Source organism: Rhagoletis zephyria, unplaced genomic scaffold (assembly GCF_001687245.7).
Source record: "Rhagoletis zephyria isolate East Lansing unplaced genomic scaffold, Rhagoletis_zephyria_1.1 Rzeph_scaffold_01193, whole genome shotgun sequence".
NCBI classification, from domain to species: domain Eukaryota; kingdom Metazoa; phylum Arthropoda; class Insecta; order Diptera; family Tephritidae; genus Rhagoletis; species Rhagoletis zephyria.
The window spans coordinates 88931-104790 of NW_016158277.1; the positions used below are offsets into that span (position 1 = coordinate 88931).

General features: G+C 36.9%; 1 protein-coding gene across 1 annotated transcript in view; it reads right to left on the reverse strand.

Moving 5' to 3' along the window:
• Window positions 1–3347: 3347 nt before the first annotated feature.
• The window catches only part of LOC108363113 (uncharacterized), a 51087-nt gene continuing 38574 nt past the window's right edge, over window positions 3348–15860 (reverse strand). Inside the window, exon 4 of the mRNA XM_017616381.1 lies at window positions 3348–4263. Within this exon, the coding sequence (XP_017471870.1) occupies window positions 3348–4263 (916 nt within the window). The remainder of the gene's footprint in view (window positions 4264–15860) is intronic.

A 15860-nucleotide genomic window follows, 5' to 3' on the forward strand; every position in this document is an offset into this window, starting at 1 on the left:
AACTATACGCGATAAACTGAAAATTTTGAAAATTGTGAAATGAGTTACAGACTTTGAGTTATTTGCCATTTCGTTATTTTTTAAGGCACACTTTTCTTACCTACTACATATAAAGTGTACACATAAGTGCTAAATGCCCATTTAATTTCAAATCAGAATATGGTGTTCTTCAAAAGTTATGACATAATTAATTTTGCCCCTCTTAAAAATTACATAAAACAATTCAATTGTTTTCATTATTTTTTTTTTTTAATTTAAACGCCTATAATTCAAAAGTTAAGGCGCTGGCCCAATGCTGGCTTGGTTTGCATGCCTTACTTACTTCAATTTACTTTGATTTACTTCAAATACTCGTTTGGCCAAATAGCGGCTTGGAACTCTGTCAAAGCTACCAGCTGTTCAGTTAAAAAATCAAGGTCTGTTCCCTTACACACAAAATGTCAGAAAATTAAAAAAAAAGAAATGCAAAACAATCTCTTCGGATTTATTTTTAAATTAATGCGATTTAATTTTTGGATTTCAAAGGAATGATAACAATTATACATATATAAATATATGTACATTTATTAAAAACAAAAATAAAACGGTTTTTCCAGAGACGGCTGATCACTAGTTTAACATCATAAATATCGCTAGCTTTGCTTTGTGAAAATTTGCTTAGTCCACAATTTTTGAAACCTCATATTTTCATAAAGGAAGCAAGAGAAATTAAGGTACTTGTTTTATTTTTTCTCGATTATGTTTAATGAAAGGCAAATTTTCTAAGTCCAAAAGAGGCGTTGAAATTCCGTTAAGGCCAAAGTAATAAGAAATCTTTTAATAAAGATCGAATCCTTCTGATTCGTATAGAGTTTTGCTTTGCTTCAAACACGCAAAATGTTGTATTCAAAGTTCCCGTCAAATTTGCAATAATGGACTTAGCAACTTTTCAGCCAGCGATATGTTAAATATATTTTTTTGTAATTACGTAAGAAAATTTTTGTTCATAAAAGTGTGCAGCAGTTTGTTTGAATTCATTAAGAACGGGAACATACCTTTTTGTCAAAAGCCTACAAAACGCTTTCAAATAAAACATTTGCCTATTTGAAACTTTGAGGCGCTTAAAGCAAGTGAAGCAAAGCTGCTATTTGGTCAGCCTTCATACGTTTTAGTATATTCCAAATAACTTTTGACAGTCCTCAAAGTGAAGAAAGCAAAGCAAGCCTCCATTGGGCCAGTACCTTTATGCAGCAAATTGATCCAAATTTTTTTTGCGGCTTCAAGTATACGTCAACGAATTATATCCAAAAGCAACCAGCTTGATATAGTTTCGAACAGTGAAAATAAAGATAAATAACACCAAGGTTGCCTGTTTTTTAGATTTGCCCATATACTTAAATTTAAACGCGAGAGCTTTTTCATACGCGTATTTTTTTAAATCTACCACGTTTTTTTATTTTCTAAAATTTTTTCCCTCAGTGTGAAAATACTATATTTAATAATTGCGCCCAAAGAATGAATCGATTAAAATACGAATTCGTTGAGGGATGAAGTGTTGCGTAGACCAGAGCGCTCGAGGTATTCCGTATTGTTTTCCTACGACTACATTTATGTGACTATCCCAAGTAGGCATGGGTAACACTGCGCTGCGCGGCGCAATTGCGTAACACCATAGCCGGAGTTGCCGCGCCAACACCAGTAAATGGAAAGCGCCAGCGCCATTAACACCAAGCAATATAAGAGGCACACACACAATTCGCTTTAACTCTTTGAAAATTTACACGTACTTTGTTTTTGCATTTGAGTGTTGAGAACGCAAATTTAAAGCTTTTAATCAAGAATGATAGAATATCGTAGCATTTACTACATTCCTAAAAATTAAATTCAGTTGGCGGTACAAGCGTTGGTCAGCGCTTATAGAAATAATAGACATGACACCACTCTATGGTGTACTGCACTGTATGACGTTGGGTACTGTGGTGACACTCAGCTGGCGCCGTGTTCAATTCAATACACTGCGCTATTGCGCTGGGTTAGTGCACTGACACCACAGGTGGCGCTGGCGTTATTGAGCTAGCGCCAAAAAAATTGCGCAATTACCCATGGTTAATCCCAAGTTAATGTTTTGTTGAAGATAGTTCTTGGATTTTTGGCCGTCTGTAGAGATGACAAGCACTTGTGACTTCTTAGGGTTAAGAGTTAGTGCATTGTCGGATGCCCATTTGTTAATACGGCATAAGTTATGGTTGATTTTAACAATATAGTCGTATATATCATTGAGCTTGCAAGAACGATAAGCCTGAACATCATCAGCATACAGGTGAGAGCTCATATCGGTAACGATAGCCGGTAGATCATTAATATACAAAGAAAAAAGAAGGGGACCAAGAATGGATCCTTGCGGAACACCTCTGCTTAGTATTAATTGAGATCATGTCAATGGCCCACTACAGACCACTTGTGATCTATTTCCTAGGTAAGAGGCAATTAACTTTAAAGAAGTAGGGGAAAGTCCAAAAAAACTAGCGAGCTTTGCCAATAAAATACTGTGGTTAACGGAATCGAATGCCTTTGAGTGGTCAAGTAGGGTAAGGAATGTGACTTTTTCCTCGTCGATGGATTCGCGAATATCTTCAATAACGTCAGTCAGCGCAGTTATACAGTTGTGTCCTTTTCGGAACCCGGATTGCCTTTTATGTAAAAGGGAGTGCATAGAAAGAAACGCGTTTAACTGCTTATGCAAAACTAACTCAAATACCTTCGAAAGATAGGATAAAATTGCGATTGGTCTGAGTTCACCGTCGGCTTTAGGAATCGGCAAGATTTTAGCGGAATTTTGGGAAAACGGATGTGGTTAGTATTGTGTTAGAACAGTGAGTAATATACGGAAGTAGAACGGGTAAAACGGCTTTTAGAAAAACAGGGTGTATACCATCTGTCCCAACAACATTAGACTTAATTGAGAGAAAACATTCAAGGACGTCGGACTGATCTACACACGAAAAACTAAAACTTATATCATTTGGTACAACAAGAGAACAAGGTAGATTAATGTTATTGTTTGTGACTCGGGGTGCCGAAATATTTACAATTTTTTTATTTAAAGAATCAAGATCTTCCGAAGCTTGAAAACTGTTCACTTTACTCTTAACAAGACCGATAGTTCTGATCTTTTGCCAGGGTTGTTTGCTACCGATTGCCTTTGCAAAATTATTTTCAAAATACTTGGCTTTGGCACTTCTAACCATTTTAACAACCGCCGTCTTTAAAACTGTAAAANCCTAACAAAGGAGATATTTACATTTAAGTTGTTGTAGTATTTTAGAAAAATCAGAAATATAAAAACAAGAGAACGAAAAACCAATAATCTAAGTATTGCTGCGAAAGAGAAAAGTTTGTTCGTCGGCTTTAACAATATTTGTCAGCGTTTGCATAGTTGGCACACGAACGGGTGTATCGCTAGGAGAGCGCTTTATAAAAATTTGCCCGCGCCTGGTAAAAGTTGATGATATTTTCTTATGTTTCTTCAGTCGCAGCGCAGTTTTCAGCAACGCATGACTTGCTTTAGTCAAGCATTCGTTGATATAAATTGGCATTTTGGAGTCAAACCCTGCATGCCTTAGGCATAATTTATCTTTGCCACGATTATGAAGTTCAATCGACTTGAGAAACACTCCCTTTTCATGAGGAGAGGTAAACTTGACAATAATCGGAGCATCGATCGTGGTGGTGTTAGTTTTCCTCATTCGAAAAATACTCTTGACTGTTGGCACCGTACTATTGATTGAGGTGCAGATATTCTTCAGTAGGCCCGTTAGATCCTCTCCACTTTGCGCTGGTATACCGTGTAGACATGCATCAGCAGCGACTTCAGCTCGTTCGTAGCGATCAAGCTGAGTTCGCAGTGAGCACACTTCAGCGCTAAGAGATTCACTTGCGCACACCTCCGCCTTATGAGTATGAACATCATTGCACAACTTCGCTATTTCAGCACAGTCGCGTTCAGCTGCCACTACTCTGTCTTCAAGAGATTTTACGCTTTGCTTTAAATTTGTAAGCTCAGCCGTCAGCTCCCCTATATGTAGTAGTATGCGCTCACCTGACTCCTTCGTTGATTCTTTCACTGCACTCACTATTCTCGCCTCCAATTGCGAAACCCACGCAGCATTAGGCGAGCTCTCACCTTTACTGAAATTGTGATGCGTTGTTGGACTAGCACCCACGGTTGTAGCTATGAGGCGATCTGCTCGTAGTACGACCCAATTAATCTGGTATTTCAGGGTACTATTTTATATATATATATAAGGAAAATTTGAAAGTTAGGGGGGAGGCTCGAGCACCCCCCTGCCCCTACCTGGCTACGCCCATGCTTCATAGTATATCGTTCAATATTTCAGTTCCGGAAGAACCAAAACCATTTCGATTGACATCAATTTTTTAACAATTGATTTATTTTTTAAATAATTTGAATAGAATTTTTTAAAAGTTGCACATCTATAGTCCTAGCCTTTTAACCGATTAAAGTCTGCTCATTGATCCCGTCGTGTAATTTTATTAAAATTTTATCAGAGTGCTTATATAAGTCATGGAAGTTGTTTTGCTTAATTTCAGGCATATAACTTTTACCATAATCGAAATTTTCATATAACGACGGCAATAAAAACTTGGTGAAAATCGCAGACGACGGTCTCAATTTGCAGCCATCCACATCGAAAGCGGCACAAGAAACTTGCAAAGTGATTGAATCACAAAACCCAAAGTGGAGCCACCGGCAAAACTACGAGTTTGGCAAGGAACCTTTTGATAATACTGCAAGCTCACAAAACGAGCTAGATGAGAAGATTGGTAAGTTGCCTCGCGTTTTTTCTTATACTTATTACTTATTGAGTGCATTTAGGATCACTGTCTCTACTTCAGTTGTGGGATTGCTTCATAGATGATGATGTACTTATTGTGGTTGTAGATAGCACAAACGAGTATGCTGCACAACATAATGACCCTGCATTTGTAACCACAACGGACGAAGTAAAGAGTTTCCTTGGCATTTTGTACATTACTGGCTATCATATTTTGTCTGACATACCAGCATATTGGTCTAATCGGGAATGTCTAGGTTGTGAATATATAAAGAAATCTATGAGCAGAGACAAATTTAAAGTAATCAAGAAATATATACGCCTCCGAGTGACAAATTTGTCAAAGTATCGCCTCTGAATGATACTTTGAATAAGAAGTTCATGCAGTTCGACGTATTCTCCCACAATTTAAGCATAGATGAGCAGATGATCGCTTATTATGGACGTCATTCGTGTAAAATTTTTATAAAAAGCAAGCCAATCCGATTTGGGTACAAATACTGGTGTCTGACATCGGACGATGGCTACTGTTACCAGTTCATACCGTATGCTGGTACAGCTACAAATTTCAGTAATGATTATAGCCGTGGAGAAAACGTTGTTCTCCAATTATTATCCCATCTCGAACGTCCCGAGTACCACAATGTGACGTTTGATAACTTTTTTACGAGTTATGATGCGTCGCTTGAGCTGTAATTGATACTTCGCAACGGGCACTGTGCGTGATAATCGAACTAATCATGCTCCTTTGGTGTGCATTAATGATATGAAGAAAAGACCGGGAGAAAGCTCTGATTTCGTATTTGATAGTTACGCGCTGTAGACGTAAAGTCCTCTCTCGTCGTACAAAGATCACACTCTTTAAGTCACTCAGCATGCCTGTGCTTGTGTATAACGCGGAGGCATGGACAATGAAAGCATCTGATAAGGCGGCTCTTCGAGTTTTCGATAGAAAGATTCTGCGAAACATTTACGGACTTTTACGCGTTGGTGATGGCGAATATCGCAGACAATTTAACGATGAGCTGTATGAGCTTTACAACGATATAGACATAGTGCAGCATGTCGTTCGAATGGACAGAAACGCTCCTGCTCTGAAAATATTCACCGCGGGCCGCGATGCTGGTAACAGAGGAAGAGGAAAGCCTCCTCTGCGTTGGAAAGGCCAGGTGGAGAAGTACTTGGGTTCACTTGGCATTTCCAAGTGGCGTCAGTTAGCAAAGAAGAGAAATGACTGGCGTGCTGTTTTGGACTCGGCCACAAGCGCTTAGGCGGTTACAGCGCCAATAAAGAAGAAGAAGTTACAAGCCGGAATGACAATTCGGTAGTTTTTCTATACAATAAATTTTTTTTTAATTTGTTCTGTTGTATAATATTCTTTTGTTTTGTGATGAATATATTACAGGTTGTAACTATTATGTCAAACTTTACACGCTCAAAACGAAGATATTTTTCGTAAAATCACCGATGAGCTTGATAAGTGTATGAAATCTTATTACACCTATCAACTTAAAAGTAGTCGAGGACTAGAAGTTGTCATAAGAGGCATCGAGTCCAGTGTGAACTCACAAGAGATAGAAAATGGTCTTAGGGATGAAGGTTTTAAAGTGCGCAATGTTTTCAGCATCAAAAATAAAGAAAATATCCCTCAACCGCTGTTCAAAATAGAGCTAGAACCTGACATTCACAATCTGAAGAAAGGGGAAGTGCATCAAATATATCAATTTCGATATCTTCTACACCGTAAAATCTCCGTAGAAGAACCCCATAAGCGTAGGGGCCCTGTTCAATGTCATAACTGCCAGGAATTTGGTCACACACGTCGCTACTGCAGCATACCTGGTGCCTGTGTTATCTGTGGGGATCTACACACTTCTAAAAATGTGTGAAACCAAAAATGGACACAAAATCTAAAAAGTGCAGTAACTGCGGTGGAAATCACACTGCTAACTTTAGAGGATGCCCAGTTTATATCTCAATGAAAGAGAAAACAATTCGTAAAAATATTGCTATTAGGCCAATCCCCATACCAGAACCCGCTAAGCCAATGTATGCACAAATGCTCAAAAATACTCCTCTGTCACAACCTCTTTTTGGTCAGAATAGTAGTAACCTAGAAGCTACTATAAACAACTTTATGAAAGTTATGCAGGAGCAAATGATGGCAATGCAGAGCATGGTACAATATTTGATTAAAAATGAAAATCTATTACTTTAAGCCATTTTAGCTAAGCCATGAATAATCTTAAAATTTGTTTTTGGAATGCGAACGGGATAACCCAGCATAAAAACGAACTACAAATTTTCCTAGACCGATATCATATAGACGTTTGGCTTGTATTTGAAACCCACCTTACGCAGTTTAATAACTTACAAATTAATGCGTACAAATTCTATGATACTAAGCATCCACAAGGTCATAACATAACAGAGAAACAATTTAATGACTTTTCCAAAAGTTTGGCAGTAAGTTCATTGTAGCAGGAATTACATTGCCAAGCACACATTCAGGGGATCTAGATTGATTACATCAAAGTGTAGAAACCTATATAAAGTAATACAGAACAGAGCATTTGTCGTCTTGTTTACTGGTCAGCCAACGTATTGGCCATCTGACCCCCAAAAAATACCCGATCTTATTGACTTTGGTGTAACAAAGGGTTTTGCGGGAGACCGAATTAATACTGAAGCCTTATTAGATCTCTCTTCAGATCATTCATCCTGCCTCATAAAATTATCAATGTTTATTAATTATGACGAAAAACAAAAAAATCTTACAAATAAGCACACAAACTGGTTAAAATACAAAAAGTATGTCAGTTTGCACATTGACCCGCAAATTTCTATTCGGACCAAGAATGATAGCGACAGGGCAGCTCAACATCTCACTGTTATGATAGTTAAGGCTGCAGAAATTGCAGCACCAAATCCTTCTATTAAACATCGCAGTTCTTACTTCCCTGGCCTGCACACCCCAAACATTCTTAACTTAATAAGTAAAAAGCGCAAATTAAGAAGGGAATGGCAAAGAATTCGCTCTCCGAAGCTTAAACAGGACCTGAATACGTGTACAAAGAACTTACTTATTTTGTTGCAGGTGGAAAAAGAAAGAAGTACGCAGTCGGTCCTTATCTGCTTCGAAAGAGACTAACTACTCCCTTTGGCGAACACTGAAGCATGCGAAGAGGCCCGTTCTTCGAGAAGCACCATTACGTACTCAGAACGGAAGCTGGGCGAGGTATATTGGGGATAAAGCAAACGCTTTCGTCTGCCATCTTTCCAATATTTCAATACCCCCCAGTAGCCTTACCACAAATCCGCTTCGGGTTAAAAAGAAAGATTTAATTAACACCATTGTTCATGATATTCAGAAGAATAAAGCGCCTGGTTACGATAGGATTACAGGTGAAATGATAAAGGAGCTTCCACAAACTGCCGTACATTTTTTGTTACATATTTTTAATAACATGCTTAAGTAGGGTTGCCAGATTTTTTATGCGCGAAATCAGTACATTAGACTTTTTCATGCTAAAATAATCGGTACTTTTCGGTACATTTTTATTCAAAGCAAAATTATGAATGTAAGTAACAGATAATACTTTAAAATATCACAGCACCTGCTTTTAACAATATTTTGGTTTATAAATAAAATACAGTTCATAAGAAATAAAAGTGTTATTCATTTTAACATAAGTGTACACATCATTGTATNTTTATTCAAAGCAAAATTATGAATGTAAGTAACAGATAATACTTTAAAATATCACAGCACCTGCTTTTAACAATATTTTGGTTTATAAATAAAATACAGTTCATAAGAAATAAAAGTGTTATTCATTTTAACATAAGTGTACACATCATTGTATACAGAAGCCAATAAATAATTTTATATTTATGACATTTTTGAATATGTAGCAATAATGATATCATTTCCTTCTTCAGTGTTTAAATAGTCAAAGAATTCTATACATTTCATTTTAAAATTACTTGTAATTTGAATTTCACTTTAAAAAATTTTAATAGAAGCCGGCTTCTCGCTTTGCGCATGGAAGCAAACATTATACTTAAGATCCTCCCAGTTGCTTCGTTTGAGTGTGGTGTTGAAAAAAAAAATTACATTTTTTAAACTCTGGAAAAGTACCACTATTTAATGACTTCATCTATATTTCCTCTTGGCTTAAATTAATTTTTGCAACTACGCAGAAACTTTGCAAAACTAAGAAGTCGAAAAAAGAGTATCAACTCTTTGTATTTTATGAAAACTCTTTTACAATGTCAATAAATTGCAAAAAAAAAGAATTGTATGTTATAGGCGAATTTGCTGTTATTAAACTGAAAGTTATTTTCGAGATATCTAACAACACACGACAAAAAAAACTTCAGCCTTCTTTTTGAATAATTTGAGCTCCATCATATTATCGCAAGTGGTACGTGACGATCCGGCGATATGCCTATAAAACAATTGATCTTTTTGTTCTATTAATTTCTTGGGCATATCAAACATTATCTGAAACATGTCAACTATAACAAAATTGTTATCTTCTTATTTTTTACAGTTTAAGAAAGTTCCAACATTAAGTAAAAACTTAAAAAAATCCTAAAATATTTTGTTTGAATTGAAAATCAATTGAATTGTACAAATCAGCACAAATTTTGAAAAATCAGGACATTAGCGTACTGATTGAAGAAATCAATAAAATCAGTACAAGAGTTGAAAAATCAGTACTGTACTGATAAAATCAGTACGCCTGAAACCGTACTCGTAAACCTTTTCGATTAAAGTATATTAATTTTTGATATTGAGTACTTGAAGGGACAAAAGGCAAAACTCGGTCTGAAAGGACGAGTTCCAGAGTCGACATTGATATATTGCGGATATCCATATATATTATATTGCTCATCATTTGATAATATCGGNAAATAGCGAAAAAGGCAGGAAAAGGCACTAGGTATTGCAAAAAAGACAAACCAAAATAGCGAAAAAGGCAGGAAAAGACAAAAAAAGGTATTGCCAAAAAAAGCAAAATAAGGCACTAAAAAAAGACAGAAAATAAGAACAATCAAAAAATATATTTATTTTAGAAATTTTTATTTTACAAGTAAAAAGAGAAAACCTATGAACTAGTTTCATTATATGAAAAATTTGTACTTTGCCTCTTTGACTATTTTATCCTTTCGAGTTTCTAAGTAACATTGAACCACAAGATGCATTTTGAAGTTTTTTGGCAGCATTTTCATTCGATTTTCGCGAATGTACTAAATGTGCGCTCGACGTAGGTTGATACAAGTGGAGCCCAATTTAAATATGGAACGCTTGAAACGTTCATATTATCAGGAATAAGGGCGTTTTCCTCGCCCTTTACAATTTTATACACACCCCTTATTGTCTTCAAGCCTACGTTAGCTGAGAAAACGGCTTTGAATTTTTCCAACACCAATTTGGCAAGAGGTCCCTGCGCTTCTATAAGCCGCATGGGCAAGTGTATATTTTTTAATCTTAAAAAAAAAAATTTTAAATGCTATAATCACTTTTTTAAAGGTAGAAAAGTCAAAAAAAGGCATATATCTTAAAAAAGGCAAAAAAAGGCAACATCAAATGTGTATAGATGGAATCCGGGAAAGCTAAATCGTGGACATTCTTAATCGAATATACTCTATCTCTTTAGTAGAAACAAGTAAGAAAGTCTAAGTTCGGGCGGAGCCGCAAGTATTAAATATATGTTTTTTCACCTTTCCGAAACCTACTGCTAGATGGTAAGCCGGGGTGTATCAATTTTGAGTAAATTAGCGTCCTTAAATTTCGAAATATTGAAGTTTCAAGCATTTCTGAAATTAACCGTAATATGAAAAGCGGCCGTAATTTTAGTCCGATTTCAATAATTTTCAACGTTATGCTTTTATGTGGCAAGCACAATAACCATACCGAGTTTGGTACAAATTGGTAGAAGGGTTACCGATATACATATATGTGATCATAAGTGGGCGGTGCCACGCCNCTGATCATTTATGTATACATTTGTCTATATCTATCTCGATTCGTTTTGGCTGTTACAAACAACCGTTATGTGAACAAAATTAATATACCCTTGTGCACAAGTGCGCTCGGGTATAAAAAAGGCAATTTCCATAAAATCCGTTCCCTGCTTATTAGTCTTCTTGCAAATCGCGGGCTAAGAAGAGAGTCGATTTGGATGGTTCATTAACCGTGCTGACTAACTGGTGATTAGCCCACCTATGTCCTCATACACCGTATTTACATTAAGATCTTTGTGGATATTCGTATTTTTTATGTAAAATTTTCGACGGCAGTCTTTGAAGTCTGTTCAAAGTGGAATTGCAACGCTGTGCCCCAAAGCCCGATTCCATATGCCGAACATGGTTTAATCATCATACTAAAAATCAACATCTTGTTTTCTAGGCTTAATTTAGATTTGTATCCTATACCCCACTGAAGGCTTGCTTGTTCTAGTTTCACTTGAGAAATATTGTTTTCTATATACTTTTTCCAAGTAAGTCTTCTATCTAGTGTCATGCGAAGGTACTTGGCACTATCTTTTTATGGTATAGCATTGCTGTTTATTTTTAGTGGTGGGCAAGTTTCTTTCTTCAAAGTAAATGTTGTCTGAACACACTTGCTTCCGTTAATCTTTATCCTCCAAGAACCTAGCCATAGCTCTAACTTTTTCAAATATTTTTGTAGCTTGTAAGAAGCTTTTTTAGGGTCTGAACTACTGCTTAGGATAGCTGTGTCATCAGCAAACGTTGAAATGATTAGAGTTTCGTCAGTTGGCAATTCACGAGTGTATATAACGTACAATACGGGTCCTAGAACACTGCCTTGAGGGACACCTGCATGCATAGGGTGACTGCCCGTTGTAAAGTAATTCTGCCTGACTCTGAAGTTTATATATAATATTAGTTTGTGTATAAGGGCATTATGCTAGACTTTGTCAAAAGCTTGAGAGATGTCCAAAAATACAGCTTCAGCTACAGTATTGCTTCCCTTCGAAGGCTTTTCTAATACAAGAAACAATTGTATAAACTTGTTCTACAGTAGCATTTTTCACGAAAACCAAACTGATGTGGTGGTATTATTTGGCTACTTGTTAGTGAAGGTTGTATTTTTTCAATATGGTTTTCAAATATTTTGAAAAATGTAGAAATCAAGCAAATGGGCATATATGAATTTACTACCGTCGGATCTTTGCCTGGCTTTGGCAACATAATTATTTCCCAAAGTTTCCATAAGTCGGGGAAGTGCCCCAACTTAAACATGTTATTAAAAAATATGTAACAAAAAACGTACGGCACTTGGTGGAAGCTCTTTTATCATTTCACCTGTAATCCTATCGTAACCAGGCGCTTTATTCTTATGAATGTCGTGAACAATGGTGTTAATTAAATCTTTCTTTTTAAATCGAAGCGGATTTGTTGTATGGCTATTGGGGGGTATTGAAATATTGGAAGGATGAGCGCCTTCATTAGGTCTAAAGACTTGTGAAAGAAGACCGGCGAAAGCGATTACTTTATCCTCATCATTCCACGCCCAGCATACGTTCTGAGTACGTAATGGTGCTTCTCGAAGAACGGGGCTTTTCGCATGATGCAGTGTTCCTCAAAGGGAGTAGTCAGTCTGTTTCGAAGCAGACAAGGACTAAAGGATCGACCTCCTCCTTCTTTATTTTTCCGCCTGCAACAAAATGCGTAATTCCTTTGTACACGCATTCAGCTCCTGTTTAAGCTTAAGAGAGCGAATTGTTTGCCATTCCCTTCTTAATTTGCGCTATTTACTTATATTACGAATATTTGGGGTGTTCAGGCCAGGGCAGTAAGAACTGCGACGTTTAATAGAAGGATTTGGTGTTGCAATTTCTCCGACCTTAATTAAGTGGAAACTTTTGACTGCCATTCACCTGGAGGTGGCCAGAAGTGATTCTTGTACGTACGGTTCAAATCGAGGCTACAACGTCCGGATATTTATATCCACGTATATCCACGTCCGATAACGGACTGAGCTGATCGACTTCGCCGGGGCCCGAAACATGGTAATATGTAGTACTAGGTTCCATCATAAGAACATCCACCAAGCTACATGGCTGTCTCCAGATCGAAAAACGGGAAACCAGATCGATCATATTGTGATAGACGGAAGGCGAGCTTCCAGCGGTTTAGATGTACGTACACTCCGAGGACCAAACAGCGATTCGGACCTCTATCTTGTTGTCACCAAAATACGCACCCACAACTGTGCAGCAAAAAATGTACGCCCAACAGTGCAATGTAAGCTTAACGTCGCAAAGGTGCAATCACAACAGACGGCCAGTTTATTCGCCACTCGACCCACACACCTGCTCTATGAGAGCACTCTTCAACAATGCGACATACGCGAGCAGTGGAACCACATTTCCCAATCAATAACTACCGCCACCGAAAAAGTAGTTGGATTCTAGCGAGCCCGGAAGAACAACTAGTACGAACGGTGGAATGTCAAGAAGCCGCAGAGAAAAAGACGCCGAAGAGCTTGAGATGCTGGCCGACAGGAAAAACGCGCGAAAATTTTATCAGAGTTAGGCGACTTACGGAAGGTTTCAGACCAGAGCAAACTCCTGTAAGAACAACCATGGCGACCTGTCGACTGGCAGTAGAATAGAAATTTGTCGATCGAGTCGATAATCTTTAAATTTGCTATTGTGTAACTTGATCAAAAACAATTCTTACTATTGTGAATTTGTTTCTTTCTAATTGCTTTTATTATAAAATTTAAAAAATGGATACAGTTGAAATATGGTTTAGTGATGAGGAAGATGATGTAGAAGCTAATAGATTAGTATAGTTGGCTGAAGCAAGGAGGAAATTGCGAGATTCGTCGAATCTCTTGGAGTTGGAAGATGAAGTCAATGTACATATGTGAGTTTTATGAATAGTAGTTGCGTTCCAGATGCTTCACGGTTTGTAGGTTTTACAGGAATTGTAGGAAAAGCTGTTTTCGTCATTAATAAACTTTATGGAAAGTGGCCACCTGGAACAGCTTCCTGTAAAAAACTGCAAATCGTGAAGTATCTGGAACGCAACGGTTTTAGTTATTTGTACAATGATGTTGGGTATTTGTGTCCAAACTAGAGATGTCAAACTATCGATGGTACTATCGATAGTTTTATTTATTTGCCCCTATCGATGAGTAGTGATAGTTTTTCTCAAAAAAGGTTAAACTATCGATAGTACTACTCAAGTAGCACACTGGTGTATAACTTGGTGTAAATTTACGAATTTTGGTATAAATCNCTTAACTTAAGTCGAAACTAAAAAAGTTGCAACTTAAATTTAAGTACCAACTTAAAATTTACCTCTATTCATAGTCGCATTTCAGACTTCTACTAGATAGTTTCGACTTAGTTTACGATATAGCAAAACGAGTGTGAAAATTTTTTTTTCGATTTTTCTTTACGATATTTTGGAAAAATTACATTTTTATTAAATAACTAGCCAATGCCCGCTTACTTCGCGGCGCCTAATAAGAGCTTTTACGTTAGCCAATGCAAAAGAGCGTTGAAAAACAAAATTAGTCTGTAAAGTCAAAGTTTTTGATTTAAGTTCAAACCACTAAGGCGCAGTATCCTCCTCACACATAGGCAAATAGTAGTAACGCTGTGATACCATATGGAATACCAATCCCTTTTGGTGTCATGAGCTTTACTGATGGTCTTATTTTCACCTGTGAGATCTCTGCCAATCATGCGTAATCTTTTTGTATGATCTTACGTATGCCAATAAAAGTTCTTATAGGGAAACTCAAGAGCACAGAAGTGCATTTTCTTTATAGGAAGGCCAAGAATCCTCGCTGTCCCATAGGATGAAACGTTTTCCGGTACATTGCTAAATGAGTAGTGTGATCTCTTAAGTATCTTTCAAATGAAGCAGTTGATATACGTACGGTGATCTTTCCTTGTTAATTCACCACTTTTACAATTCGTGGTAAAATTTATGAACTGATTTCAGGGTAGATGCAAGACCGCATGATCGTGCATGAGGGCGTCAGAAAAACTTAACCCCATGCTTCATTTAAACATTTGAAAACTAAATTCGTATAACTTAAACATAGGTCCAAAGCAGACCAACCACACGGGGTTTCTATACATTTCGGCTGCAGCGCCATCCATTGGGCTTATTTTCTGCAAAACCATTGCTTACCATAAAATGAATACGTGTTATGAATTTCTACCTTAACTCCAGCGGCACTAATCGGGTAAATTTTTATCAAAAGAATTTTCTATCATACAGGTACATAGCTCACATTTAAAATTTGAACGAAATCGGTTAATAAATACGATTTTTATAAATAACTCTACTCCAGCACCACCTAGCGAGTTTTATAGTAGCATGTAATTGGACCATATATGTATGTAAGATAACCTCCGACAATCTGACGGACCTCTATTCAGTGTTTTTTGAGTTTATTCCGAACAACGAAAACGGCTATCATTTTATGCAAATAGGTATGTAGATAGGACAGTTTATAGCGAAACTCGTAAAAGCAAAGCTCCATTCTTTGTGAAAAACTTAAAAAAATTCTTCAAAATTTTCACAAAAATTTTACCTTACTGAAAATTAAAGACAAAGTTAGAATAGTTCAATGGGATTTATAAATCTAGGAGAAAATGGTTCCCAATCGAGTGATACTTGCGCGTTTACGTAAATGTATATCGATCCAGCCTTTCCAATAATTATCACTTTTCGCCATAACTACGGTATTGATAACATATGTAGCTGTGTAGAATTTCAGGACGTTAGCGTAAGCAGTTCCAGACATAAGCTATATGAGAAGTTCAGTTTGCATGGAAGGAAGGAGCCACGCCCCCTTTCCCAATGCATTTGCAATATATGCATCAGTGCTAAGTTTCAGTTCCCCAGCGTAATTGGTTTTAGTGATATATTGGTTTTTTACGTTTTAGTCTGTATAAGAATTTTAGGAATATCCCGAGCTAAATACCGAGTAAATTTTTGGTCAGAATATTTATTTTCAACGTG